This window comes from Asparagus officinalis, chromosome 5 (assembly GCF_001876935.1).
Source record: "Asparagus officinalis chromosome 5, Aspof.V1, whole genome shotgun sequence".
Classification (NCBI taxonomy): domain Eukaryota; kingdom Viridiplantae; phylum Streptophyta; class Magnoliopsida; order Asparagales; family Asparagaceae; genus Asparagus; species Asparagus officinalis.
In genome coordinates, this window is record NC_033798.1 from 109,279,456 (window position 1) to 109,307,107 (window position 27,652).

Genomic DNA, 27,652 nt, shown 5'->3' on the forward strand with positions numbered 1-27,652 from the left:
AACTTAAAGCTATATCAACATTCAAGAACTGTATTCTATGTGAGGATATTAGCTTGTTTTCTATTTTCTCTCTAGTGCTAGAATGTAGGCAAAGAGTTACTGATTTTACTTGAAGCTATTGGGAATCACACACACGCCTTCATACTTAAGTTTTTAAGCGTTTTTCACAAAATACTATTTTTCATAAGTATGAGGACCTATTTGCAAAATTCTTTTTCCAAACAGTTTGTTTTTAGTATTAAAAACATTTTACAAAGTTTCATAATTTTCAGAGGTCAAACAAATATTTTGCAAATATTTTAAGTTAGTCAAAATCAAGTTTCTGCAATGTATCAGAATGTGGTCGACTGGACCGGTCGACCGCACCTATGATCATTCGTCTGTATTTTCCAGAGAGGTCGTCGGTCGACCGGTGCGGTCGACAGAAATCTCGATTTTTATATCGGTCGACCGCGCCGGTCGACCGATGATGGTTCTGTTTGTTTTCCATGTTTTCAAAGCTGATCGCGGTCGACCGGATTTTCGGTCGGTCGACCGGATGATTTTTTCGGTCGCCCGAAGTTTCTGGCGGTCGACCGAAATTTCCTTCGGTCAGCCGCGACTTTTTTTTTCAAACGGTCATTTACCTGGAATACTGTGCTTTCACTTAATTGTGTTTGGCACAGTCTGAGGTAAGGGTCTGAAAAGGAGATTATTTTCTTAATTAGGAAGATTGGGTTTTGTTTTTAAATTGATTTATCTCTTCTATTTAAACCCTAGACTTCTTCTTCCTCCAGCTGCCCTAACGTTTGAAAAAACCAGAGAGACTGCTGTCTTCCTGAGATAATCATGTTCTCTGTGGTTTTGTGTGTGTTCACTTCCCAGCTTCAGTAATCTTTCTCTTTGCCATAGGGGCTGTGTAAAGAGAGAGTCTTGCATCTTTTCTTCTGTTGTGTGAGTGAGATCTTGTGTAGATCAACTGTGAGGGAGTGTGACCTGTTGAGATCAAACTGTGTAGTGAGAGATCGTGTGGGATCGCTGTGTAGACGAAGTTCCGGCTTCCAAACCGGGTGTGTAGTGGATTTCTCCTCAAGAGTGGGGAGCGGGGACATAGGTCAGCGGGCCGAACCTCGTTAACACATCGCGCGTCAAGGATAACGATTCCTAACCCTATCTCACTTACTTTAATTGCATCAGTTTATTATGGTTTGCTTGTCTTAATTTTTATGCTTGACCCTAATCCCCCCCCCCCCCTCTAGGGTACAACAATTGGTATCAGAGCATTGGTCTCTATATTAGTTTTTGGTTTAACAACCTTAGAGAAAAGATCCAATGGAGGCTTCTTTGAATATGCATATGTTAGAAGGACAATCCACCACTAGACCACCACTCTTCACCGGGAGCAATTTTGCTTATTGGAAGGCTAGGATGAGAATTTATCTTCGTTCTCGTTCATGGAACGAATCGAGAGGGGATTTTGGCTTTGGTCCTAACTGTTTAAAGGTTTGACCAAGATGGGAATTTGAGACGATCCTAACTGTTTAAAGGTTTGATCGTTCAATTTGTGGACCTCTCGTTCATGGAACGAATCGAGAGGGGATTTTGGCTTTGGTCCTAACTGTTTAAAGGTTTGACCAAGATGGGAATTTGAGACGATCCTAACTGTTTAAAGGTTTGATCGTTCAATTTGTGGACCTCTCGTTCATGGAACGAATCGAGAGGGGATTTTGGCTTTGGTCCTAACTGTTTAAAGGTTTGACCAAGATGGGAATTTGAGACGATCCTAACTGTTTAAAGGTTTGATCGTTCAATTTGTGGACCTCTCGTTCATGGAACGAATCGAGAGGGGATTTTGGCTTTGGTCCTAACTGTTTAAAGGTTTGACCAAGATGGGAATTTGAGACGATCCTAACTGTTTAAAGGTTTGATCGTTCAATTTGTGGACCTCTCGTTCATGGAACGAATCGAGAGGGGATTTTGGCTTTGGTCCTAACTGTTTAAAGGTTTGACCAAGATGGGAATTTGAGACGATCCTAACTGTTTAAAGGTTTGATCGTTCAATTTGTGGACCTCTCGTTCATGGAACGAATCGAGAGGGGATTTTGGCTTTGGTCCTAACTGTTTAAAGGTTTGACCAAGATGGGAATTTGAGACGATCCTAACTGTTTAAAGGTTTGATCGTTCAATTTGTGGACCTCTCGTTCATGGAACGAATCGAGAGGGGATTTTGGCTTTGGTCCTAACTGTTTAAAGGTTTGACCAAGATGGGAATTTGAGACGATCCTAACTGTTTAAAGGTTTGATCGTTCAATTTGTGGACCTCTCGTTCATGGAACGAATCGAGAGGGGATTTTGGCTTTGGTCCTAACTGTTTAAAGGTTTGACCAAGATGGGAATTTGAGACGATCCTAACTGTTTAAAGGTTTGATCGTTCAATTTGTGGACCTCTCGTTCATGGAACGAATCGAGAGGGGATTTTGGCTTTGGTCCTAACTGTTTAAAGGTTTGACCAAGATGGGAATTTGAGACGATCCTAACTGTTTAAAGGTTTGATCGTTCAATTTGTGGACCTCTCGTTCATGGAACGAATCGAGAGGGGATTTTGGCTTTGGTCCTAACTGTTTAAAGGTTTGACCAAGATGGGAATTTGAGACGATCCTAACTGTTTAAAGGTTTGATCGTTCAATTTGTGGACCTCTCGTTCATGGAACGAATCGAGAGGGGATTTTGGCTTTGGTCCTAACTGTTTAAAGGTTTGACCAAGATGGGAATTTGAGACGATCCTAACTGTTTAAAGGTTTGATCGTTCAATTTGTGGACCTCTCGTTCATGGAACGAATCGAGAGGGGATTTTGGCTTTGGTCCTAACTGTTTAAAGGTTTGACCAAGATGGGAATTTGAGACGATCCTAACTGTTTAAAGGTTTGATCGTTCAATTTGTGGACCTCTCGTTCATGGAACGAATCGAGAGGGGATTTTGGCTTTGGTCCTAACTGTTTAAAGGTTTGACCAAGATGGGAATTTGAGACGATCCTAACTGTTTAAAGGTTTGATCGTTCAATTTGTGGACCTCTCGTTCATGGAACGAATCGAGAGGGGATTTTGGCTTTGGTCCTAACTGTTTAAAGGTTTGACCAAGATGGGAATTTGAGACGATCCTAACTGTTTAAAGGTTTGATCGTTCAATTTGTGGACCTCTCGTTCATGGAACGAATCGAGAGGGGATTTTGGCTTTGGTCCTAACTGTTTAAAGGTTTGACCAAGATGGGAATTTGAGACGATCCTAACTGTTTAAAGGTTTGATCGTTCAATTTGTGGACCTCTCGTTCATGGAACGAATCGAGAGGGGATTTTGGCTTTGGTCCTAACTGTTTAAAGGTTTGACCAAGATGGGAATTTGAGACGATCCTAACTGTTTAAAGGTTTGATCGTTCAATTTGTGGACCTCTCGTTCATGGAACGAATCGAGAGGGGATTTTGGCTTTGGTCCTAACTGTTTAAAGGTTTGACCAAGATGGGAATTTGAGACGATCCTAACTGTTTAAAGGTTTGATCGTTCAATTTGTGGACCTCTCGTTCATGGAACGAATCGAGAGGGGATTTTGGCTTTGGTCCTAACTGTTTAAAGGTTTGACCAAGATGGGAATTTGAGACGATCCTAACTGTTTAAAGGTTTGATCGTTCAATTTGTGGACCTCTCGTTCATGGAACGAATCGAGAGGGGATTTTGGCTTTGGTCCTAACTGTTTAAAGGTTTGACCAAGATGGGAATTTGAGACGATCCTAACTGTTTAAAGGTTTGATCGTTCAATTTGTGGACCTCTCGTTCATGGAACGAATCGAGAGGGGATTTTGGCTTTGGTCCTAACTGTTTAAAGGTTTGACCAAGATGGGAATTTGAGACGATCCTAACTGTTTAAAGGTTTGATCGTTCAATTTGTGGACCTCTCGTTCATGGAACGAATCGAGAGGGGATTTTGGCTTTGGTCCTAACTGTTTAAAGGTTTGACCAAGATGGGAATTTGAGACGATCCTAACTGTTTAAAGGTTTGATCGTTCAATTTGTGGACCTCTCGTTCATGGAACGAATCGAGAGGGGATTTTGGCTTTGGTCCTAACTGTTTAAAGGTTTGACCAAGATGGGAATTTGAGACGATCCTAACTGTTTAAAGGTTTGATCGTTCAATTTGTGGACCTCTCGTTCATGGAACGAATCGAGAGGGGATTTTGGCTTTGGTCCTAACTGTTTAAAGGTTTGACCAAGATGGGAATTTGAGACGATCCTAACTGTTTAAAGGTTTGATCGTTCAATTTGTGGACCTCTCGTTCATGGAACGAATCGAGAGGGGATTTTGGCTTTGGTCCTAACTGTTTAAAGGTTTGACCAAGATGGGAATTTGAGACGATCCTAACTGTTTAAAGGTTTGATCGTTCAATTTGTGGACCTCTCGTTCATGGAACGAATCGAGAGGGGATTTTGGCTTTGGTCCTAACTGTTTAAAGGTTTGACCAAGATGGGAATTTGAGACGATCCTAACTGTTTAAAGGTTTGATCGTTCAATTTGTGGACCTCTCGTTCATGGAACGAATCGAGAGGGGATTTTGGCTTTGGTCCTAACTGTTTAAAGGTTTGACCAAGATGGGAATTTGAGACGATCCTAACTGTTTAAAGGTTTGATCGTTCAATTTGTGGACCTCTCGTTCATGGAACGAATCGAGAGGGGATTTTGGCTTTGGTCCTAACTGTTTAAAGGTTTGACCAAGATGGGAATTTGAGACGATCCTAACTGTTTAAAGGTTTGATCGTTCAATTTGTGGACCTCTCGTTCATGGAACGAATCGAGAGGGGATTTTGGCTTTGGTCCTAACTGTTTAAAGGTTTGACCAAGATGGGAATTTGAGACGATCCTAACTGTTTAAAGGTTTGATCGTTCAATTTGTGGACCTCTCGTTCATGGAACGAATCGAGAGGGGATTTTGGCTTTGGTCCTAACTGTTTAAAGGTTTGACCAAGATGGGAATTTGAGACGATCCTAACTGTTTAAAGGTTTGATCGTTCAATTTGTGGACCTCTCGTTCATGGAACGAATCGAGAGGGGATTTTGGCTTTGGTCCTAACTGTTTAAAGGTTTGACCAAGATGGGAATTTGAGACGATCCTAACTGTTTAAAGGTTTGATCGTTCAATTTGTGGACCTCTCGTTCATGGAACGAATCGAGAGGGGATTTTGGCTTTGGTCCTAACTGTTTAAAGGTTTGACCAAGATGGGAATTTGAGACGATCCTAACTGTTTAAAGGTTTGATCGTTCAATTTGTGGACCTCTCGTTCATGGAACGAATCGAGAGGGGATTTTGGCTTTGGTCCTAACTGTTTAAAGGTTTGACCAAGATGGGAATTTGAGACGATCCTAACTGTTTAAAGGTTTGATCGTTCAATTTGTGGACCTCTCGTTCATGGAACGAATCGAGAGGGGATTTTGGCTTTGGTCCTAACTGTTTAAAGGTTTGACCAAGATGGGAATTTGAGACGATCCTAACTGTTTAAAGGTTTGATCGTTCAATTTGTGGACCTCTCGTTCATGGAAGGAATCGAGAGGGGATTTTGGCTTTGGTCCTAACTGTTTAAAGGTTTGACCAAAATGGGAATTTTGTGAGGGAAGATTGATCTAAAGAAGTGATCGAATCTCATCTCAGCAAAAGAGTATTCAGAAATCACCGTGGGGATGTAGTGTTTATCACTTTGTTTGTAATGATCGGGTTATCCCTAAGAAAATTACATATAGCATTCTTTCGAGAACTTCCCGTTACATGAACTGTAACGAGGAGTACGTTATCCTTAGTCGCATGTTCGGGTTATCCTTAAGAATATAAGATTCTCCAGGAACTTCCCGTTATATAAATCATTCACGCCCAGCTTCCTTTGCGAAACCGGGTTTAACATTGTACTCAGTTGGATAATCGAGAAGCAGTTTATACTCATATGCTCTTTGGAGTGTGGGGAAACAGTTTATATTCGTGCACCCACAGGAGTTGTATGGTCGTCTTTACTCGACTTCTTTCGTCGTTATGACGCCGGAGTCAATTAGGGCTTGGATCTTGTTTTTAAGTCCAAAGCAAATCTCGGTGGGATGAAGAACCCTTCTGTGGTACGCACAGTAGTTTGGATCCGTAATCCTCTTAGCTCCATCCTGATCTTTAATAGGTGGTAGCTCGATTTTGTCATTAGCGAGGAGGTATTCCAATATGGCTGGAGCTTCATCATCTTCGAAAGAATACTCCTTTTGGAACCTCGGATCGAGAATTGCGTTCACAGGAATTGTGGATGTCGTCAGTTGACCTCTCTCAACTTTCTTTCTTTTAAGAAAGTGTTCAGCTTGTTCACCCCGATATTTTAACTCCTTCCAAGTTGTGGATGGCACGACCCCTAGAGCTTCCAGGACATCGATGGAGAGGTTATTGTGGCATGTTTGCAGGATGAACTCCTCTGTAATAGGATCTCTGTAATTCATTGCTTTGTTACGGAAACGTTTGATAAAATTGTCAACTGACTCTCCGTCTTTTTGCTTCTCATCCAAAAGGATTCCGATTGACACTTCGGTGTCATCATCGAAGAAATTACTGAGGAACAAACTTTCCATGTCATCCCAGCAATTTTGAGCCGTCGGTACCAATCGAAGGCGGGTCCGCGAAGGGTGCCAATGAATGACCGGACCATTAAAGCCTCGTTTCCAGAGATCATGCCCAAATGAGACTTGAAATAAATCAAGTGCTGAATCGGCGAACTCTTCCCCTCAAACGGTGTGAAGTTAATCAGATTGAACTTCGCCGGGTACGGTATTGAATCTCATTCCCTTGGATAGGGACATGGAATACCCGTCTTCTTAACTTCTTGAGCCGTCATCAAAGCATTGATTTTGTTTTCAAGCTCTTTCATTTTCCCGTCATCGTCTATGTCTTCATTCGAATGACGTTGAGGAGAATGAGTTAGACCACCCCCTGTAAGAGGTGTCATTGAACCACTCCCAATATCATTATTGGGAGAATATGTTAAACCACCCCCAGCGTTATTGCTATTGGGAGGTGTATCGGTCATAATGACTTCATCCACTTCTGGATCACTGTCATCCACAACTTTCTGAATGTGGCGGCTGGATTCAGTTCTTTGACTGGACTCAGGGGGTTGAGGCCGTTAAGCTAGCAATTCTCTCATTTGTTGGATAGCTAACTCCATTTCTGTCTTCACTTCAGCTCTAATTTCTTCACGTTGTTTGGCTAGGGCTTCTTGAAGTATTTGAGCGAACTGATCATAGGTGATTGTGAGTACTTCTCTGGTTTGTCCCGTGCTAGACATTGTATCATCAGAAGCAATGGCTGAACAAGTGTCTGAAAATTCATCCTCCGAGGATATTCCTTCTTGCATTCTCTTGTAATCTCTGCGTCTGATGGCTCCTAATTGGAGTCGAGACATCCTTTGAGCAATTCTTGGATTGACTTTTCCTCTGGGAGAAAAGTCAGGATTTGAGTCATTTGAATGCCGCTTTGACTTTCTTTTATCAGCCACGTTGATGGTGACTTTAGGGAATTCATCATCTTGGGCAGCTGATTTTCTTTTGCGGAAATGTCTCGGCTTAGGCTTCGACAATACAGAGACTTTTCGTGGGATGGCTTCTCGTTTGAAACAGTCACCTTCTGATAATGCTGCTTTAACGAGTCGCGCACAGGAATAATGAGAGTTTATTTCTTGAATAACTCTTTTTCGAAAATTATTCATAACCCCAACTTGATAATACGATTTATCGGTATGATTGCCAAAAAATCGTATCGTCTGTTGGCATGACCTCCCAGGTATGACGATATCATTTGGTGAATGCGTCTTCTTCTGGGGGTGTAAAACCTTGTTGGCATTCTCAGGACAATTTATTTTTGTCTTTGAGCGATCCAAGGCTATGTCGGGAGTCGCACGTTTAAAACCATCCCCTTGCGGGTATGGAGTCTTAACGGGCTCCGAATGCTGATTTTGCATAACTCCAGACTTTGGATTCCAAACTTGGTAGAGTTTTGGCGGTTTTTTGGCCACTGTTTTCTTGTTCCTTTCTCGTCTTTGTTGTAATAGAGCACGGGCATGAGCAGCGTTTGCGCGACGTTTTTGTATACGTTCTTTGAGGGTTGAACGAGCCCTTTTGACTGTAGTCCATTCCTCCGTCGCTAATTTAGCAGAGATATGAGTGATTGGTCGTTGAGACAACTGAACCACTCGATGCCTCCTCGACTCTAGGTCCACATGATAACGAACCCCGTCGGTTTGTTCCAATGCCTTAGCCAATTGACGAGCGCGGCGTTGGCGTCGCCTTTGACGAGCCCTCTTTGTTAGTGGCGAATTTCGATCGAATGACTCCTTAATTGGGGAGGTATGCTGTTGAGCAGAACTGTTGCGAGTAAAATCTTTAGCAACAATCGGGCCAGAATCTTCATCCGTCGCATTTGATAACTTCAACGAAGATGAAATCTTCCTGCATTTGCGAGGCGAGGAAGACTTTACAGATGAGGACGACAAATACTCCTCAAACTTTGCTTGGTCGAACTCGTACTCGACCGTTGATTCAACCAGGATCTTGATGATTGGCTGCGACACGACGGTCTCGGCAGCGAGACCGTTGGCTCCCACTGTGATCGCCAGCTTGTTTTCGTCAAAAGTTGGTTTTGCTGTGGAATTCATTATATCTTCGATCGATTACAATAAACTCAAAAAAGAGATAGCCTTTTTATAAGACTTCTTTTACACAACAAAATAAAAATTACAACTCTTGAGAAACAAACGCAGGATCATTGTTTGGATCGCTGCTTGCGTGGGATCTTTGCCTGTGCCGGGAACGCTTTGACTCGTGGACCACCAAATCACTGATTCTGATCGAATCGTGAGGGGTTTATGATTCTGACTTCGTTTATCGAAGTGAGAACTTGAAACGATATCTTATCAAGGTAAGATAGTCGTTCTTCTTGAAATTAAGTCAAAGCCTGAATATCAAGGAGTTGCCAGAAGCTCAAGAACTATGCTCTCTCTCTGCTCTGGATTGCTCTGAAATGCTCAAAATGATCCGCCCCTTCAAAAATGGCCTTCGGGTGTATTTATAACCCTTGGATGAACAGTGCTTCCGAGACAGTGTTTACTGTCTTGGACTCGGCGGGCGAGACAGTGTTTGCTGTCTCGGCCCGCGAGACAGTAAACGCTGTCTCGGAAACAGTAACCGTCAGGCAGTTTTCGTTTTAACTGCCTTCCCACGTTTCAAACTCCGTTATTTTGGCAGTTATCCACGTGATTCTCGCCCACGACGTTGCCCACGTTCTTGAACAATTAGTGGCCACGTGTAGGGCAGTTACAAAGGCGGTTTTGACCATCTGAAAGCTGTCTCACGCGCGAGACCGTGTGTGGCAGTTGTTCAAGGTGGTTTCTGACCATTTCAAAACTGTCTCGCACGGAGAGACAGCAAACGTTGTCGCGTGCGGAGAGACAGTAAACGCTGTCTCGCGCGGAGAGACAGCAAACGCTGTCTCGCGCGGAGAGACAGCAAACGCTGTCTCGCGCGGAGAGACAGCAAACGCTGTCTCGCGCAGAGAGACAGCAAACGCTGTCTCGCGCGGAGAAACAGCAAAGACTGTCTCGCGCGGAGAGACAGTAAAGTCTGTCTCGCGTGCGAAACAGTAAAGACTGTCTTTTTTTCTTTGATTTTTCGATGATCTCCTCTTAAGCTGTATTTGGATATCTATTAGCATTTTTTTACGCCTACAATGATGTGGGTACCCAAAGGTACCAAGACTACTAACCACCAAGGACCCAAGACATGGGTACCTAAAGCTACTACACCTTCATCTTCTTCTTTTGTAGGGAACGTCACGGCAACGACGTAAGGAGATGTGGTACCTTGATAGTAGTTGCTCACATCATATGACGGGCAACAAGGAGTTATTTGTAACCCTATCAAGGATTGAAGGAGGTAGCGTCTCCTTCGGTGGTGGTGAGAAAGGTAAAATCATTGGTATCGGTTCTATTGGTAAGAAACCCTCACCCATTATAGAAGATGTTTATTTAGTAAATGGTTTGAAACCCTCACCCAATTAAGTGATAAAGGTTTTGATATTTCATTTAAACCGGATAAATGCATCATTAGTATGAATGGAAAAATTATTTTTATTGCTAATCGCAAATCTAATGTATACATTTTTGAGATGAATGAATTAGTAAATCAAGATGTGAAGTGTCTTGCGGCAATTGATGCAAATCCTTGGATTTGGCACAAAAGACTTGGACATGCAAATATGGAGTTAATTTCAAAATTGTCTAAGAGAAGTCTTGTGAGAGGATTACCTAGCTTGCACTTCATCAAAGATACCACATGTGAGGATTGTGTTAAAGGTAAACAAACAAAATCATCTTTCAAATCCATCAATGAGGTATCAACTTCTAAACCCTTGCAATTACTTCATCTTGATTTGTTTAGTCCTATGCGTGTTACCTCTCTTTGAGGCAAACACTATGTTTTTGTGATTATTGATGATTTTCTCGTTTTACATGGACAATATTTCTTGCTAAGAAAAATAAGTATCTTTCTTACCATCTCCACTTGAGTATAGGTTTTTCCAAGACCAATAAGAGAATTTGTGATGTCTCTGAATCTTGTGATCATTTCTCCAATAGTCTCATTTTCCTTCATCTTGAATAATTCAAATCTGTGCACAAGAACAGAAATTTTAGACTCTTTAACTTTATTAGTACCTTCATGAGTTACCTCGAGTGTGTGCCAAATGTCATATGCGGATGTGGCCGTTGACACCCTATTGAACTCATTCTTGTCAAGTGCACCAAATAAGGCATAATTTGCATTGTTCCTTTGAGATGTAGTCCATTCCGTGAAAGGAGTGGTTGGCTTCTCATATTTCGTTTCGACGACGTTCCAAAGTTCGTAGCCAATTGATTGAAGGTATATCTTCATTCGACACTTCCAATAGTTGTAGTTCAAACCATCGAACATTGGAGGACGATTTGTAGAGTGGCCTTCCTTGAATTGTGATGTATTTGACGATGCCATCTTTCACCTTGCTCTGATACCAAATGTAGGATCTGAAATAGATACACTAGAACACTAGAGGAGGGGTGAATAGTATTCTTTTAAAATTATTGCAAAGTAGATAATAAATTGCAAAGAAAAATGGTAATCTCAGAAATTTGCAAAAACAAACATAAGGATTTTATACTGGTTCCACCAATCCGGTGTACATCCAGTCCCCAAGTAAATCCCGCTTGAGAGTTTCCACTATGATTTTGAATAAACATACAAAATCAAACGTAAACCTGATCAATTTGCAAGTCCCTGCAAATTGCAACACCAATTGGCAAACTCCTTGCCAATTTGAACCCCAATCTCTAAGCCAAGAGATTAACCCTCTCACAACCGAGAGAAAACTTGTTATAGCAAGAACACAATGATCCTATAAGCCTTGAATGTGTATTGAAGTGCAGCAGTGGCTTAGGATACTTTTAATTTCTGTAGAATTGCCTAATGATTTGTTTTTGATGAAAGTATATAGGCAATTTCTGAAACTCCTCTTTTTCAGAAAATCAGAATATTTTTCACTTGAAAAATTGCACAAAGATCAAAGCTTATGGGTATGTATGCCTATGCCATTTTTCTGAACAAATAACTATAATGATAATTAGTCGACTACACTGAGTTCAGACAGAAACTTGAAAATTTATATTTTTCTTCAGTAGTCGACTACTGTAGTCATTAGTCGACTACACTGTAAAAAGACAGAAACTTATGTTTCTGTCAAACATCTCAGTAGTCGACTATAATCTCTATTAGTCGACTATACTGTAAATTGACAGAAACATGTATTTGAGTTCTATACATGAGTAGTCGACTACTATTCTAATTAGTCGACTACTAAGGTCAAAAATTCAGTAAAAAAGAGTTTTTATAATTAAGTTTTAACTACTATTCTAATGGTTAACATAGGGGATTTCTATAGTTAACCAACACACTAAGCCTGTGTTAGTATGTTCTAAAATTGCGGGTGTGTGCGTGTGTGTAATAAAGGCTTGTACAAAAATTCTAAGTAAAGAAAAATCAAATTACATTATCTTTTGTTCTTCATTTTCTTCACTTCAAAATGCCTTGATATCCACTTGCACTTGTACATATTCTGATATTGAAATCTGCATATGAAAGTTAGTGCACACACAATATAGATTGTTATCATCAAAACACTATCATGGAGATATGATAGTCAACACCCCTCACATGCATAACCTCACCAGAATTTTTATTTCCCCCAGAATGTTTTAAATCTAATTTCTTACTCTTAAGACCATTGACCACAATGTCAAGGGTAACCTCATCTCTACCATATTTAATAGCAGATTTAACATCACTATATGAGTCAGGAATAGCATTTAGAAGGGTAATAGGAGTATAGTCGTCTGTATGTTTATCACCAGTTAACTTAATATCTGAAATAGGTTTTGTGAAAACATCTAGGTTCTTCTCAATGTCCTTAGACATATCCAATCTAAATTTGAAAAAAATTTCAAGTAAAAATATTTTACTGGGCAAAGGGGTTTTAGTATAGAGTTCTTCAAGTTTATCCCAAAGGGTTTTAGCAGATTCTAAAATTCCAACTTTTCTAAGCACAGAGTCAGATAAGTTCAAATAAATTATGGAACAAGCATTTTCGTTCATTTCAGTCCTTTTTTCGTCAGTATCAGAAGTCAAACAAGTCTGACCAACATGCCTAAAAGATTTCTGTTGAATTAAAATGTATTTTATTTTTTGTTTCCAAATGCTAAAATCAAATTTTTCGTTAAACGGAACCATACCATATTGAATCATACCATATTGATTAGCAGCAGACATTCTTCATACAGAAAAATAAGCAATGGTATCACCGCAACTAGCACGAGCAGAAACAATAACAGATAAATTTTCCAGAAAAATAAAATGCAAATATAGCTAGAAAAAAAATTCAAAATTTATAAGGCTCAAAGTGTGTGAAGCAACTAGCACACACAAAGTGGAAATAACGATGAGCACGAAGCTTGGGTTCAGACCCTTTGTTCTTTCGCACGAACTAAGTTTAGTTTCTGAAATTTTTTTCAACAAGGCCAGAGATACCAATTTACTATAATTTTCAACAAAACCAGAGATTACCTGAGCGAAACCCACTGTAGAGAGTTTCGACCTTACCCACGCGGCGGTCCGGTGGCGTTCCTGCGGTGGTCCGGTGACGGTCATGCGGCGACGAATCAACGAAGCCTAGTGGCGGCGATCGGCGGTTTTGAACAGCGACGACTCACCTAGCTCCAATACTACTGTTGAGGATCGACATCGTCACAAGTTTGGCTCAGAAGCCTAGCCAACCAGTCCGTTCTTCTTCTCTTGTGCACCACCAAGAACACAAAAGGGGGAAAGCAACTATTCCACTGTCTCTCCACTCACCTCACAAAGGGTGAAAGCACAAAGCTTTGGAAGGGAGATGATGAATTGCACATATCAGAGGAGAGCACAAAGCTCAGGGTCTTCTTCACTGTCGCTCTCCTCTTCTTCTCTACCGAGCTACTACCACCTCTTCGACTTAAATAGCGAAGGTGGCAGCCGACACGGTAGAGAAAAGACCTAGGGTTTCGAATGGTAGGAGCCGACCTACAGGGATGAGAGATGGGACTCATAGCGGCAGCCAACAGGACACAAGGATGGAAGGGGCTGCCGACTTAGGGTTCAGTACATTGGGTAGGAGGTGAAAGGTTTAGAGATAGGCTGAAACAAATATCAGGGGGGACTGAGCCTTTTGGTAATGGGCCAGATTTTGGGCCAACAAAATAGCAACATGAAAAAATTGCTTAGAAATCTGAATTAGTAGCAATATTGAGGCTATTCTTATTTTGAAACTCATCAGGTGTTTTGTAGAGTAGACTTGCTCATACTGTAAACTTATCGCTTAGCCTTGATGAAATTACTAACTTCGACTCCGCATCTTTACTCTAAGGGGGTGTTTGGTTACATTTCTATAAATTATAGGAAATGTTTTCCATCCAAAATTTGATTTCCTTGTATTTCTTAAAATAATTATAGGAAAAGTTTTGAGAAGTTAAAAAGTACAAATTTTCTTATTTTTTGTATTGTGCTTGTTTGGTTCAAAACAAGAAAATGACTCATAACTTTTGGGAAAATAGCAACATTTCCTATAATTTATAGAAATGTAACCAAACATCACCAACTTTATAGAAAAGTGAGAACTTTATAGAAAAGTGTTAATGAGTTTTATTATTTAAATAATGAATGCGTCAGATTTCCAAGAGATTTCCGTCCATTTTAGAAGGAAATCAATTTCTATAAATTTTGGTACTTTTCTATACTTTACGGAAAACATTTCTGTAAATCTTTTTTGAGCCAAACACAGTTTGTGGAAATCTATAGAAAACTCTTAATTACAGAAATGCCATTGTTTGTACTTTTTGAGAAAACATTTCTCAAAAACAATGCAACCAAACACCTAATAATAATAATAATTGGTCCTACTTGGGTATGAATCTACTCGGCTCTGGTTCCAAGTGAATAAATATTGCGAGTAGTCTCATTTTGAAGTGAGAAAAAGAGAGATTCCCTCCCTATTTTTGCAAATTTGGATATTGACTTAATTGCTTATTATTCGAATAAGCTGAATGCTACCAGAATAACTGTGTCAAATATTATGCTACTATATTGTTGGAAATCCCCATACCAGAATGTCAATTTTTCCACGTGTGAAACACATCGATAAGAATTTAAAACATAAGATCGAATAAAATGATCAAAAGTAGATCTATGAGATAAACTTTTAGGGGGTGTTTGTTTCAAATCTTATAATTTAGAGGATATGGATTTCACCATGGGATTTGCAATCCATAGGTGTTTTGTTATAGGTTGGGATTTCTAAAATGGTGTTTGTTTCATTAATATTTTGGAATTTGGAATACTACAATTTATAATACTTTGTTTGTTTCAAGCTCAAATTGTAGCATTATCAAATGCTAAAATTTTGTAATATGATGAATATGATATCCTGGTGAGGTTACCTCCCACAAAAAATCAAAATTTGAATTTGTCAAATTCTCTCCAATTGTGGGGTAAATACACACATTTATGGGATTTGTCAAAATCATCTCCAATTAAGAGGATTTGACAAATTCTAAAAATTAGGCACTTTTTGTACTTTTGGGATTCAATATTCTAAAAAATTTCTTAAAACAAACACCATGTATGGAATCCCAAAACACAAAAAAACTCACTTTTTGATCCCAAAACTTGTAATTCATACCAAATACCAAAGTTTTTTGTAAGAGCTTTGCTACAGGGACCCAAAATATTGGACCAATAAAGGAGACAAGTGAGGTGTCCCCCTCTTATTGGATAATGAGTTGGCCATCATTAATGATGGTCAACTCATTATCCAATAAGAGGGGGACACCTCACTTATCCCCCCTATTGGTCCCATATTTTGGGTCCTTAAAGAATTTTTCTTTTGGTAAAACAAACACCCCGTTGGTGAATTAAATTAAACAGTAAATGCAGTCTCTTTCCCAATGTTTACCCTGTTACCAAGAAAATTGAGAATGAAAGTCTAAATTTTCATACAAATTCCTTTCTTTCACTCATACAATTTACATTTCAATCAGCTCAATTTGTAATGCGCACCTCTAAATATGACCGTTAGTTTTCTAATTGGATCCAATTGGATCCGACCCGAACATTCGGATCCATTTAATAAAGAGGAACCCTAATTTTCATCATCTCGGCGCCTCCCGCTCGATTCTTTCTCTCACTCTTCTCAGCTCCACTACCATGTACTGTTCAAATCTCGCCAGAAGCCCAGCAATCCCTCTATTTTCTAGGGTTTCCATCCGACCCAAATGCTCAAAAGGTAACGGATTCGATCCCTCATCTCTCGCCATTCAATTTCATCCAAAAACCCTAAGAAATGATGCCGTATCAAGACCCAAAATCTCAACTTTTAGTTTCAACCCTAAACCTAGAAATTTCTCAACTGGGTTTCTTCAAAAAACCCTAGAAATCAGCAGTAGTAGATTGAAATTCAAGAATTTCTCGATGGGAAATAGGGGTTTCTCTACTGCAGAGAGTAGTGTTAGAGATAAGGGAAGAAAGCGGCTTCCTTGGATAGCAGGGTACAAAGACAAAGAAGGGAGGAGGGAAGAGAAGAGGGGTGCTGTTAAGACCAGTCGCTCTTCATGGGTCGATTCGGCAGAGAATTATCTTTCGAGAAATGGGGGAGATTCATTGAATGAGAGAACAGAAATTAAAGATAAAAACGAGAGATCTTCATCTATACCCAGTAATGGCCGAAACAGGGAGGCGAGAGTAAGAAGAAGAGACCTTTATGAAGAAAAACCGATGGAGGAACTGCAGGATGCTGAGCCAATTGATGATCCGAGATGGGATGGAATTAGGAGAAAATACAAAGGCTCTGTCGATAGAGAGCCAAGATTCGAGAAACCTGAGGTTCGGAATTGGAGTAAGCAGGAGAACTGGGGTAGAAATGTTTGGAAAGAAGCAAAGGAATCGTCAATACCGAAAATGGTAGGGCAAGCTGTTTATGGTGTCGGGCCGGTTTTAGCAGCATTGACGGTGGAAAGAAGAGAATTTTATGCTTTGTATGTTCAAGAAGGATTGGACTTGAGTGGAAACAATAGGAAGAAGAAAGACAAGAAAGCAGTGGAGAAGGTGTTAAAGTTAGCAGAAAAGCTAGGGTTGAAGGTTATTGAAACCTCAAAGCATGATCTCAACATGATAGTAGATAGTAGGCCTCACCAAGGTCTGGTGCTCGATGCTTCATCATTAGAGCTGGTAAATGTTAAGGAACTAGAGCCTGTATCTGTGGAGGGTCGAAAAGCTCCAGTTTGGGTGGCCCTAGATGAAGTTACAGATCCTCAAAATTTGGGTGCAATTGTTAGGTCATCGTACTTTTTTGGAGTAGATGGGGTTGTTTTATGTGCAAAGAACTCCGCTCCTTTGAGTGGAGTTGTAAGCAAAGCCAGTGCGGGCTCTCTTGAATTGATCGAGCTGAGGTCTTGTAAAAACATGATGCAGTTCTTATCGTCATCAATTGAGAATGGGTGGCGGGTTCTTGGAGGGTCTGTTTCTTCTAAAGCTCGTCCCTTATGTGAAGTTGAAGATAGGGTGCCTACAATTCTTGTGTTGGGCAGTGAAGGAAGCGGGTTGAGGCCTCTAGTGGAGAGATCTTGTACTGAATTAGTTAGAATCCCCGGGAGTGTATCTATGGATGAAAGTGCAGGGGATAATGAATTTGAAATGGAGGAAACAGATCAGAGCGGTAAGGGACAAGAGATGAAGTCTTTCCTTGCTGTTGAGAGCTTAAATGTTAGTGTGGCTGCTGGTGTGTTGCTTTACCATTTGGTTGGGAATAATAGCCGTACCGGTGCCGTGTAGTCAAGTGCTGCTCCACAGTGAGATATGTTGTCAATTTTATTATTTTAACAATTTTGGACCATTTCTTTAATCTAATTTTCATCTTTTTTTTCTATAGTTCTTTGTTTTCTTAAGCTCATAGGTCCTTTGTTGTAATGTATATCATGCTCTGATATTAGATAAATCAAGGTTACGAGGAGTTATTTTTATATTGGTTAGACTGAAGACCAACAATCATTGTGGGCATTCTCTTTTCATAATAAAACTGTTTTATTCTTAAAAATGATCCAGTTGTCAAAAGAAGACTTTGCATCAACTCTGTAATTAATAGTCTACAACCATCATCCCTCTATTGCCTCGTGTGTGGAGATTTTAATAGATTAGGAAGAAAAGGATTGAATGCAGCCTACAATAGCATGTTGTGATTCATTTCGATTCAACATGTGCAAATTGAAACCGTATTTTTTTTAATTATTACTCTTTATTCAGCTGTCCTCATTTAGTATTCCTTCTTGCATTATCCCTGAGTACTTTTTCCATCGATGGACCTCGATGTTCTTGCTTGATATTTGAAGAATGAGTAATCTACTTTTTGTTGATCGGTAGGTAAAATCAATTTATTTTTGTTGCTGGTGATTTCATATTTGGTGTTGAATAGTTTCTTCCACCTTTTCTCCAAAATGTTTCACAAGTTACATTCCATCGACTAATTTTGCATCAATAATCAATATGACTTGGAGAGAGGGATGATAACTGATGGTGATGTATTCCAGTATGGTGATCTTGTACTGTAGTGCCCCCCCACCCCCCAAAAAAAAGAACCCACTCCAAAATTCTGTTGTTATCTTAAACTTACGGTTAATGGATGTTTTCCCGAGTAACTTGGTGGATTATAGAAATATTTAGTGCAAAAAGCATTTTTGGGACCCTTTATACTTCCATCTGCGGACACTATTGTACTTTTCATAAAGAGTGTGAAACCGCTATTTGTTTATGGTTAGTGAAATGCCCTAGAAATGAGAATATAGGATGAACGAAAAAACTCAGAATTAGCTCCTTTGGACTCAGTTACGTTTTATGCAAGGCCAGTTGTTAGTCCCTTTAGCTTTTCATGATAGTGGATTTACGGTATATTAATAAGTAACCAGCTATATTGTCATGTAATAAGAATTTCATGCAAATAAATGTTGAGACTAATCTGGAGATTTCTTTCTGGACAGATCAAGTAAGGGACGATATATTAAGGATATTCGAATAGTTTTAGCTGTGTATACATTTGGTTAATTTTATGCAGCTGATGATCGATATTAGCACTTTCAGGTTTGTATTCAGATCCCCATCGAATGGGTCAATATTTTCAGCCTTCAAAAAATTATGAGATGTTTTAATTGCAATGTTTGTGGAATTTTACCTTTTGGCACCTGTTCTTCTGCAAATAGGGCTCTGTTATTCTGCAAATCTAGAGCTGTAATCTTTCAGTTGAATTGCTCCAACCATTGTTAGTGGAGTAGAGCATTTACGAAAAGGTCATGAGCTCCAATTACTTATTTTCTATTGGTTTCAAATATCTTATTTTATTTATTATATCATATGAAAATTGATTCACTTTTTCTATTTGTATTACATATTTGGTATTAAATGCATCAAATTTTGCTCAAATAAAATTGTTTGAACATATCTTACCTTTTGCTGTTTCGAATTACTTAAACATGCAAACACGCTTTTCACAATGTATCAGCCAGTTTGTCATATTTTCCTGGATAAATGATGGCCATATTCCTCTTCATCTGATATAAACTGGTAATATCTTCAGCATGTTAATATGCATTGCACTTTGTCACCATTGCTTTTTTCCAGCCATATATCATCCATGTTTCCTCTTTTCAGTGTTTGTGTTTATCCTTTCTGCCCCCAAATGGTTCAGTTTTACACTTTTGGATTTCAACCACCAGATATATATATATATCTCTTATCGATTGTAAATTATGCAGGGCGTGAAGTTAACCAAATAGGGTGCCATGTTTCAGTAACTATCTCAAGCGAAAGCCTATTCAGTATCTTAGGATTGGTAACTAACCTGCACTTGAAGGTTCTAGAATTTATATTTTTGGTGGATTATTTTCATCCATTTCACTTGGGTTGTTTGACCAATTCTAATACCCTTTCTGAAATCATGCTTAGCATATGGCTGATATTCATATCTTTAACATGGTAATTTCTTTTGAATATACTCTAACATGTTATTTCAAGGATTCTCCCCACTTTATGTTTTACTTCTATAAGCACCTCAGTTACCTCTTCGATACTTTTAATATATGTCAGTGGTGAAGTTGTCTTTATCTTTAGTCTAGTGCTCGTTTCTTGAAAATATCTGATTTTTTCAACAAATTTGTTGTTCCAAGAGCACATTGCAGAGGATATATTGATCTATTCAACTAAGTATTTCAATTATAATAACTATTAAAGTATTAAATATCATTCTTTGTCAAATCTGGCTTCTGGGGTCATGACCACATAGTTTCAAGTCCACAGGATCTTCAACTTCCGAAGAGTATAATGAGTAACCGAGTGCTCATTTCAGGATTTTGGTATCATAACAGAATGCAATTTTTAGTTCTATCGTCAACGGAAAATCTCCATCTATGGATATGAAAGATGTTCATTTATGGCTTGGTTTAATATATTACAGCATTTCATCGTACCACAGAAAAATCCCTTACCTAATTAGCATCATGGAACTTAGGTGCTTATTTATAAAAACTCTTGCCAAATTACTACCTTTTTGAAGTACCCCCAAATGCTTAGATACGCTATTGCTCTTGTATATGACACCCCTCCCACCTACATGAACTTTGGACTCGGATATATTTCCTGGTTATGCTATGCATATTAAATTAATCAATGCACCCACTATTTCTTGTGTGATTAATGCCTTAGAGCCCAATTTCAACACCCAAATAAGATGCAAAAGACTTATGAGGTTCCATCCTGCAAAAAAAGTACATGGTTTCAAGTCTTGGATGTTGAAAGCAGGGGGCCTCTAGCATTTCTCTTTTTGTACTCGTCACTCGGAATAGTCCACATTATTAATGGTTTATGTACGTAAACCTCTCATGCATCCATTTTTATTGGTAATTATACAGATTGGCTGCAAAAAAAATTATTTTATTGAAACATATCTTCTGATCTTTTACTCATTTTCATCTCTTCTTTGAACGCAAATTTTGTTGCCAATAAGCCATATAACTGAAATGCCATGAATATGCTTCTCAGCTCTTCATGGAATTTCTATTTCACATCTAACCTGTGAAAACCATAAACTGATGAAAGAAACACCTTGAAAATAGTTCTCTTTTTCGGTAAACTAAATTTCAATATTTACTCTGGCATACCAATGTTACTCGTTTCAATTTGTTTGACAATCCATGTATTTTTTCTTTTTCTTTTTTTAAGTTTGTATTTTAGCTCGCTCTTCAAGCCAATTCAAGTAAAACCTGCCCCTGCATTTTCTATTTGCTTATTATGAAATCTTATATTGACCTCTCAGCCTTTTAGAATAATTTATAATGAAATCTTATTTTGATGGATACATAAATTGATTCCCTATTCAGTGTTTGACCACATTCTGCCTGTGAAGAAGAACTTCCATTAGGAACCTCACCTTTCATAGTTGTTAGGGAAGTATATGAGAGTGTATAATAGAACTTTGGATTCTGTATGGTTTGAGTCTCCTCTGCTACGATTTAAACAAACTATTCCCTGTCAACATGTCATTATTTTGTTCGGTTTTTCTTTATCATAGCCTGTGTATAATAATACAGCTTCCTATTCTGTATCGTTTGAGTCTTATCTACTACGATTGAAAGAAACTATCCCTTGGTCAACATATCATTCTTTTGTTTCATTTTTCTTTATCATAGCCTATTAATAATCAACCTTCCTTTAACTTCAGACTGTGCTGTTCAACATTTACTTCAGTATTATTTTTTACAAATACCGTGGCTTGTAGTATTCACTGCAATTTCACTTGATTGTGTTGGCCTTCTTGTTTTGATGATAATTCAACAAACAATTTACGACTAATATTGGTTTTAGTATTTTGGTTTTGTGTTGTTTAGTATACCCAGGAAAAGGAGCTACACTGATATTGAAGCCTTGCAAATCAAGTCTATCAAGCCCGTGCAAATCAAGTCTATCAAGTTCAAGCTTCATATGACATCCTCTTGGTATACTTAGTATAGGTTTATATGTAATGTCTGCTAATTCTTCAAGCTCAAAATTTACACACACATTTGTCTATGAAATTTCTCAAATCATAGGTGTTTTTATGCAAAATATATTTTAACATGCTTTGGACTATACAAACATATCATAGGTGTTTTTATGCAAAATATATTTTAACATGCTTTGGACTATACAAACATTATAAACATCTTTTATTGAGTCCATAAAAACATTATATTTTAACATGCTTTGGACTATACAAACATTATAAACATCTTTTATTGAGTCCATAAAAACATTACACAAGTTTTCAAAACTTGATTTGAGCTAAATATCAAAATTAATATGTTTATGTACACATGTATTTTAGTGTTTTTGAATATTACTGAGTTTTTACAAATGGTAAGAGCAATTTGAAAAATTCCTTTTTCAACATGTTCATATTCATGTTTATAAACTTTTTTCAAAGTTTTACATTTTTTAGAATTTATTTTTTATTTTTAAAAGAGATTTGAAATTCGTTTTTACTATTCATAACAGGCTAAAAACCTGTTATCAGTCGACTGATGATCCTTATCAGTCGACTAATGAACTCGCATGGAATTACCAAAAGTTTTTGTTTTTACGACTGATAAACTATCATCAACTGATGAGGTTATCAGTTGACTAATGAGATTATCAGTCGACCGATGAGCTACGAGTTGCCTGTAACGGTCAGCTCATCAGTCGACTGATAAACAGTATCAGTCGACCGACGCCTGTAACGGCTAGTTTTTTCAGTTTTTTGTATTTTTGTCTTTTTGCTAGGTTTTCTTAGTTTTTGGGCTTTGATTTTCATCCTATAAATACCCCTTACTGTTTCACTTCTAAAAATTATCTAAGTGGGTTTTAACAAGAGTTTTAAAGGGTTTAAAAGTTTGTTTAAGTTTCTTCTTAAGTTTTGGTGTTTATTTACAAAGATGAAGCTTACGTTGTCAATTGAGGAATTCATCCTCAATCACTCTCATCCTTTCTTTGTGTTTAGAGAGAAGTTTTTCTAACTCATTTATCTAGCATTTTATTACTAATTTTTCATATTCCTACTATTGCTAGTTTGCTATTTGAGTTAGATTTTATTGAACTCATTTTATCACACACATCTCTATTTGAGCTTTTAGAATTTCATGCATTATATATTGGGTTGTGGGATTGTGATATTGTGAGAGTGAGCTTACATTGTGTTCCCATCTATTATAGAGAACAAATCATTTGTATTTGAGCCTTAATTGTGAGTTACACGTTGTATTACGCTTGCACACCGAGAGGAGCATGTGGTGAGAGACAGGGTCGGTTCCAAGAGGAGTGGGGTCGGTAGTAAAGCCTAATGAGAGGTTGTAATTCCGAACACTTGAGGAAGGCGACACGGGCTAGGCCAACAATTAGAGGGTGTAGAGTGTGTTTATTTTGTGTGTGTTGTAAACATTTGTCGATGAGCGTTGAAAACTAATTGTGAACGTTTTGGGTGAACGTCGAAAACCCGTCGTGATAGTGGATTCTCCCGAGAGTGGGGAGCGGAAACATAGGTCGGAAAGACCGAACTCCGTGATCATATTATTGTATTTGAGTTTGCTTTGTGTATATTTATTTTGTGCTTGTAATTTTCATTCTTGCTCATAACTCATCCATATATCATATCTTCTGCAAGAATTAATTCATCAAGAAAGTTTTTTAATTGACATAAAATAAGAATTAGATTAGCATTACCCTATTCAACCCCGGTCTAACAGATAGAGTATCGACAACGTTTTTTTTTTTTTTAATCAGTTTGACCAATTGCTTCATTAGCCAAATCTTTACATATCAAGTAGGGACATAATGTTCACTTCTTATTACATGTCAGTCTCTTACAGGTAAAACAGGTGAAGGTGTAATGCTTCCATACGCAAAAAGCACTGGCTGCAACTGTATCTTCTATTACTTTTGGAAAGATCTATCCAGAGGTACAATGAATCCACAAGCTTATTTGTAATCATACAGTCGCATGAGGTTGAAAGAACACTAAAATTAGTCTTCAGATAACGACGGTCGTCGAGTCTTTCCTCACCGGGCTCTTAAATTGGAAGGTTTTTTTATTCAAGGCTTTTCAAATAACGTCTGTAATAAAACCTCTCTGCACTCAAAACTTTCTTTTCCTCGCAAAATCCAGTGCAAGTTTTATCAATTTCTCGTGCCTCTTATATAAGATTCTATTGAGGTCTCGGTCTACAAATTCAAAACTCCACTGAGCCTTTTGCGTTTGGATTTGACCGACATGATTGTGACCTTCGTCTTTTGATGCCAAAAGGTGAAGGTGTGGGAAAAATTATGCCACTACCCCCAGCTCTAGGGTCCTAACATTGTACCCAGTACTTGTTATTTTATACACATTAACCCTTCTTTTGAGGCTCACAGCCTAAAGTTCACGTAAAGGGAGCAGTTTGGCCCCAAAAGGTAGGTTACCCTTCAAACTTTGGGATCATGCCATGGATGTTTTTTCTACTTGTAAATATATCTTGGGTTTTCCGTTTTGCAATCTTTGACCTGCTTAATGTGAAACATTTATATTCCATGTAAAAAAGACTGGAGAGTTAATGGTCCCCTCTTAAAGAGGAAGAGATAAGATTAGCCGACACGAGGAGAGCAACCAAACAGTGCATATTATTCTTACGTATCCTACTTAAATTCGTTTGGTGTTTGGTTGGTGTCTGGAGTTAGGCCTGGCTCAATATTTGAAAGAGACTGTTGCTTTGTCCCTAGAACTAGCACCCAAGATTATTCCTCTTGTTCACAACTGCTAGCACCTGGATTATGACAAAGCATTTCTTGAAGTGGTTCAAGGCTTCAAATAGGTTGAGATCCATGTGAATTGAGTAGAACGATTCTCTGTTTCAGTTGAATTTCAATTTGAATTTCTGTTTTTCCGCCCTGCTTTTTTGCCGCGAATTTGCGCCACACGTTTTCCCTTACTTTCGCAAGCTTGGTCTTATTTAAGAGAGCCACGCATTTTTTCCCTTACTTTGGCAAGCCTGGTCTTATTTAAGAGAGCGTGTTGACTTATATGAACAATATTTGATTCTCAAATTTGATTAAACTCGGTATTACGACATCCTTATGTTATATAAGGAAATCTGAACGCTGTAGACTAAAACCAAACCAGATGAAAGAATAGTGACAGAATTCATTTGTTCTAGTAACTGATAGATAACCTGAGAGCTGTAAGACTTTTACCCCTCCAGATACAGAGATAATGTGCTTAGCTGTTCAAAACACATGCACAAGTTGTCAAGGTTGGGCACTAGATTCATCAAGATACAGCTGTGCAGTTAGGCTCACTCGCACAAATTTCTGACCTATACACATTTGGAGAAAAACAAAATAATAAACAAACCATCATCAAAATATGAAACCAAGGTTTTCATGACATACACCATACAACACCAGTACAACCCAAAAGACCATGAGCTGATTTACATTTTACATATAATTCCACTATTCTGCTAATTTAGTCTCGGTCAATAAAATTCACGTCTACAAACCTAAAGGGAATAGCTCGAAACTCGACCTCAAGTCTTCGAGGTGAAGGAGGGTAAGTAAAAACCATCAAGTTGCTACTCACAGATCTTACACTAGAAGGGAAGTGTTGTCTAATTCATAATCCAGAATTCACTCAGTTCAGCACGCAGTTGCTGTTCTTTTCCTGCTGGTCGTTCCCAACTGAAGGAAAAAAAATGGAAAATAAAATTAGTTAATTTATGCCATAATGAACTTGTAACCATAATGAGCAATGGGTTCACTTGATTGCAAGTGGATGCTATATAATAGAGTAACAACGTAATAGTTTATGACAAAGGAAATAGTCACAACGTACAGCTGTTGAAAGCTCAGATCTCTTCAGCACCCTCAATCTCTTGGCAGTAGAAACAAACATGCTGAAATTGTAAGAAAAATTGAAACATATGAATATAAATGAATCTTTTTCGATACGTTTACAGTAAATAACCATTTAAAAAACAGTAAGCAGGTAGAAATTGCATATGAAGAGCAAGATAGAAAAATGAGAGCAACTATACTGGCAAATTGTAAAGTAATAAAGTAAGACGATTAAGCTCTAACTAGGTAGGACCATAAACTTTGTGAAGAGAAACTTACTACCGATTGATTAAGACGATTACAGGGAATTCCACCTAATACTTTGTTTCTTATGATTGATTTTCTTGCTTCCCTTAAGTACAACATAATAACCATCACATCAATGGTTCAAATTCGTCAATAATCGAATAGTGCTTCCTTAATAATTAATTAGTCGTTAGTTGAGCAATCAAGTAAAAATTGCACGCTTGCTTACTTCAGCTTTAATGGGAAGGGATGTCTGGTAGTCAACATAACATGAGATCACCAACTTCTCAAGTTTCCACTCGCTCAGCAGGTAAAGGGAAGACAAAGCATAGTGGTCAGAATATAAATCAATTAAGAATTAAGCTTGCCACTAATGAAGACCAACCATTGTTAAATTTCACTTATTAAGTATTAACTAAATTTAAGCCCACTATGGTTTGCCTCCTTATCCAAAATCATAAGATATTATACCATAATCATAGGCATCTAGTTGTTTTTTTCTAGAATCCTAAGCTTCCAAGAGGTCAACTACTCGTAATTTAAGGAACATTGTGTCAAGAGGGGGTTGCACCTATTCCTGAAAATTTGCTCCACGTTTGATCTATAGTTCTGGATATACGCTATATCATACAAGTGACAAATTTTGTATACAATAAAGATAGAAAAAGTTGCTTGCAGTCGTCAAGACAAACTAATCTGGGCGAGGGCGAGAAGCTTACTCCCATGAAACATCCCCAACAAGCATCCTGTCCCCTTCATCATCTTCATAAACCAAAGTATAATCACCAGTTCCATCCAATAACCCTGTAAATGCCTTTTTCTGTTCAGCAGTAACTTGACCTCCAGCAATAGCAGGATCCTTTTGAGCTGAACAAAAGGAGAAAACCCGTAAAAATCCTCGAGAATCAGTGAAAACACAAAAATCACAAACTATACTACTTTTAATCTGAAGAGCACCTAAAAACTTGGTAAGATTGTTAATAGTATACCTGCAAGAAGTCCTTGAAAGAGTTCTCCTACAGCAGAACAGAGTTTCTCATAGCTATCATAGGCGCTCAAGTCCACTTTTCTTCCAATGGGGATCCCGTCCATGTTGATTTTTACAAAGGAGCTCTTTTTGCAAATTTCAGTCTTTGCTTCGGTTTCAGAACCTCCATTCTGAGATTCAATTGGCGGCGGTTTGGAAGAACTACTAGCAAGATTCTTCCTAAATGATCGAATAGGTGGCCATCCGACTACTGCACCAGAACCAGTTCTAGATTCTCTAAAGTAGAAAGAAAAAGATGGAAGTTAGAAAATTGCAGAGCAGTCTTAAACATAGAAATTTGATGTTCTTTACCATGATATTTAGCCTAAAAAAGGAGATTCGTCACTAAGTCAGTACGAGATCTTTCAATTAGCTAGCAACAGAAAATTAAGGATCTTATTATCTTTTAAATAAAAAGGATAATTTAAAAAAGAAGAAGAAAATCATGAAAGAGCCAGCAACTGCCATATTCATTTTTATGGCTATTTCTGTGAGTGACTAGAGGCATGTGCTAGACAATAATAATTCACAGATAAAAGGCTTCCTCTCATTTGCATATAAGAAAAGGGCATCATGGAACAGTTATACAAATTTCCATCCCTAGGCCACACCTAGCCAATTAATAAAACAAACCCATATATTATATCACTGAAAATAATAAGCATGGGCCAAAAAATAAGGACATCCACTTGCCAGAAAACAAACATATCAGAAAAAACCATCATAACTGGGCAAATAAATGTATGCGAGTAGCAGAGAAATAATCCCGAAAATTATAAGAGGGGAAATAAATTAAAAATCTTACCTTGGC

General features: G+C 38.3%; 3 protein-coding genes across 3 annotated transcripts in view; 1 reads left to right on the forward strand and 2 right to left on the reverse strand.

The window, feature by feature from the left end:
• LOC109840634 (uncharacterized tRNA/rRNA methyltransferase slr0955) lies at positions 15,792 to 17,667 on the forward strand. Its single transcript, XM_020409361.1, has one exon. It carries the CDS (start codon positions 15,855 to 15,857, stop codon positions 17,475 to 17,477), a length of 1,623 nt encoding a protein of 540 aa, XP_020264950.1. The 5' UTR covers positions 15,792 to 15,854; the 3' UTR covers positions 17,478 to 17,667.
• On the reverse strand, positions 25,064 to 27,104 carry LOC109842346 (auxin-responsive protein IAA7-like; the record flags this gene model as incomplete). Its single annotated transcript, XM_020411235.1, has 4 exons — positions 25,064 to 25,412; positions 25,567 to 25,627; positions 26,534 to 26,681; positions 26,804 to 27,104. Coding segments are annotated over 4 exons (552 nt in total), but the record flags the coding sequence as incomplete, so codon positions are not given.
• The window catches only part of LOC109842347 (auxin-responsive protein IAA18-like), a 1,394-nt gene continuing 1,065 nt past the window's right edge, over positions 27,324 to 27,652 (reverse strand). The window contains exon 4 of the mRNA XM_020411236.1: positions 27,324 to 27,452. Within this exon, the coding sequence (XP_020266825.1) occupies positions 27,324 to 27,452 (129 nt within the window). The remainder of the gene's footprint in view (positions 27,453 to 27,652) is intronic.

What these genes read in the sequence shown, in the direction of transcription:
- LOC109840634 (XM_020409361.1), top strand. Translation starts at nt 15,855, where the DNA reads ATGTACTGTTCAAATCTCGCCAGAAGCCCAGCAATCCCTCTATTTTCT.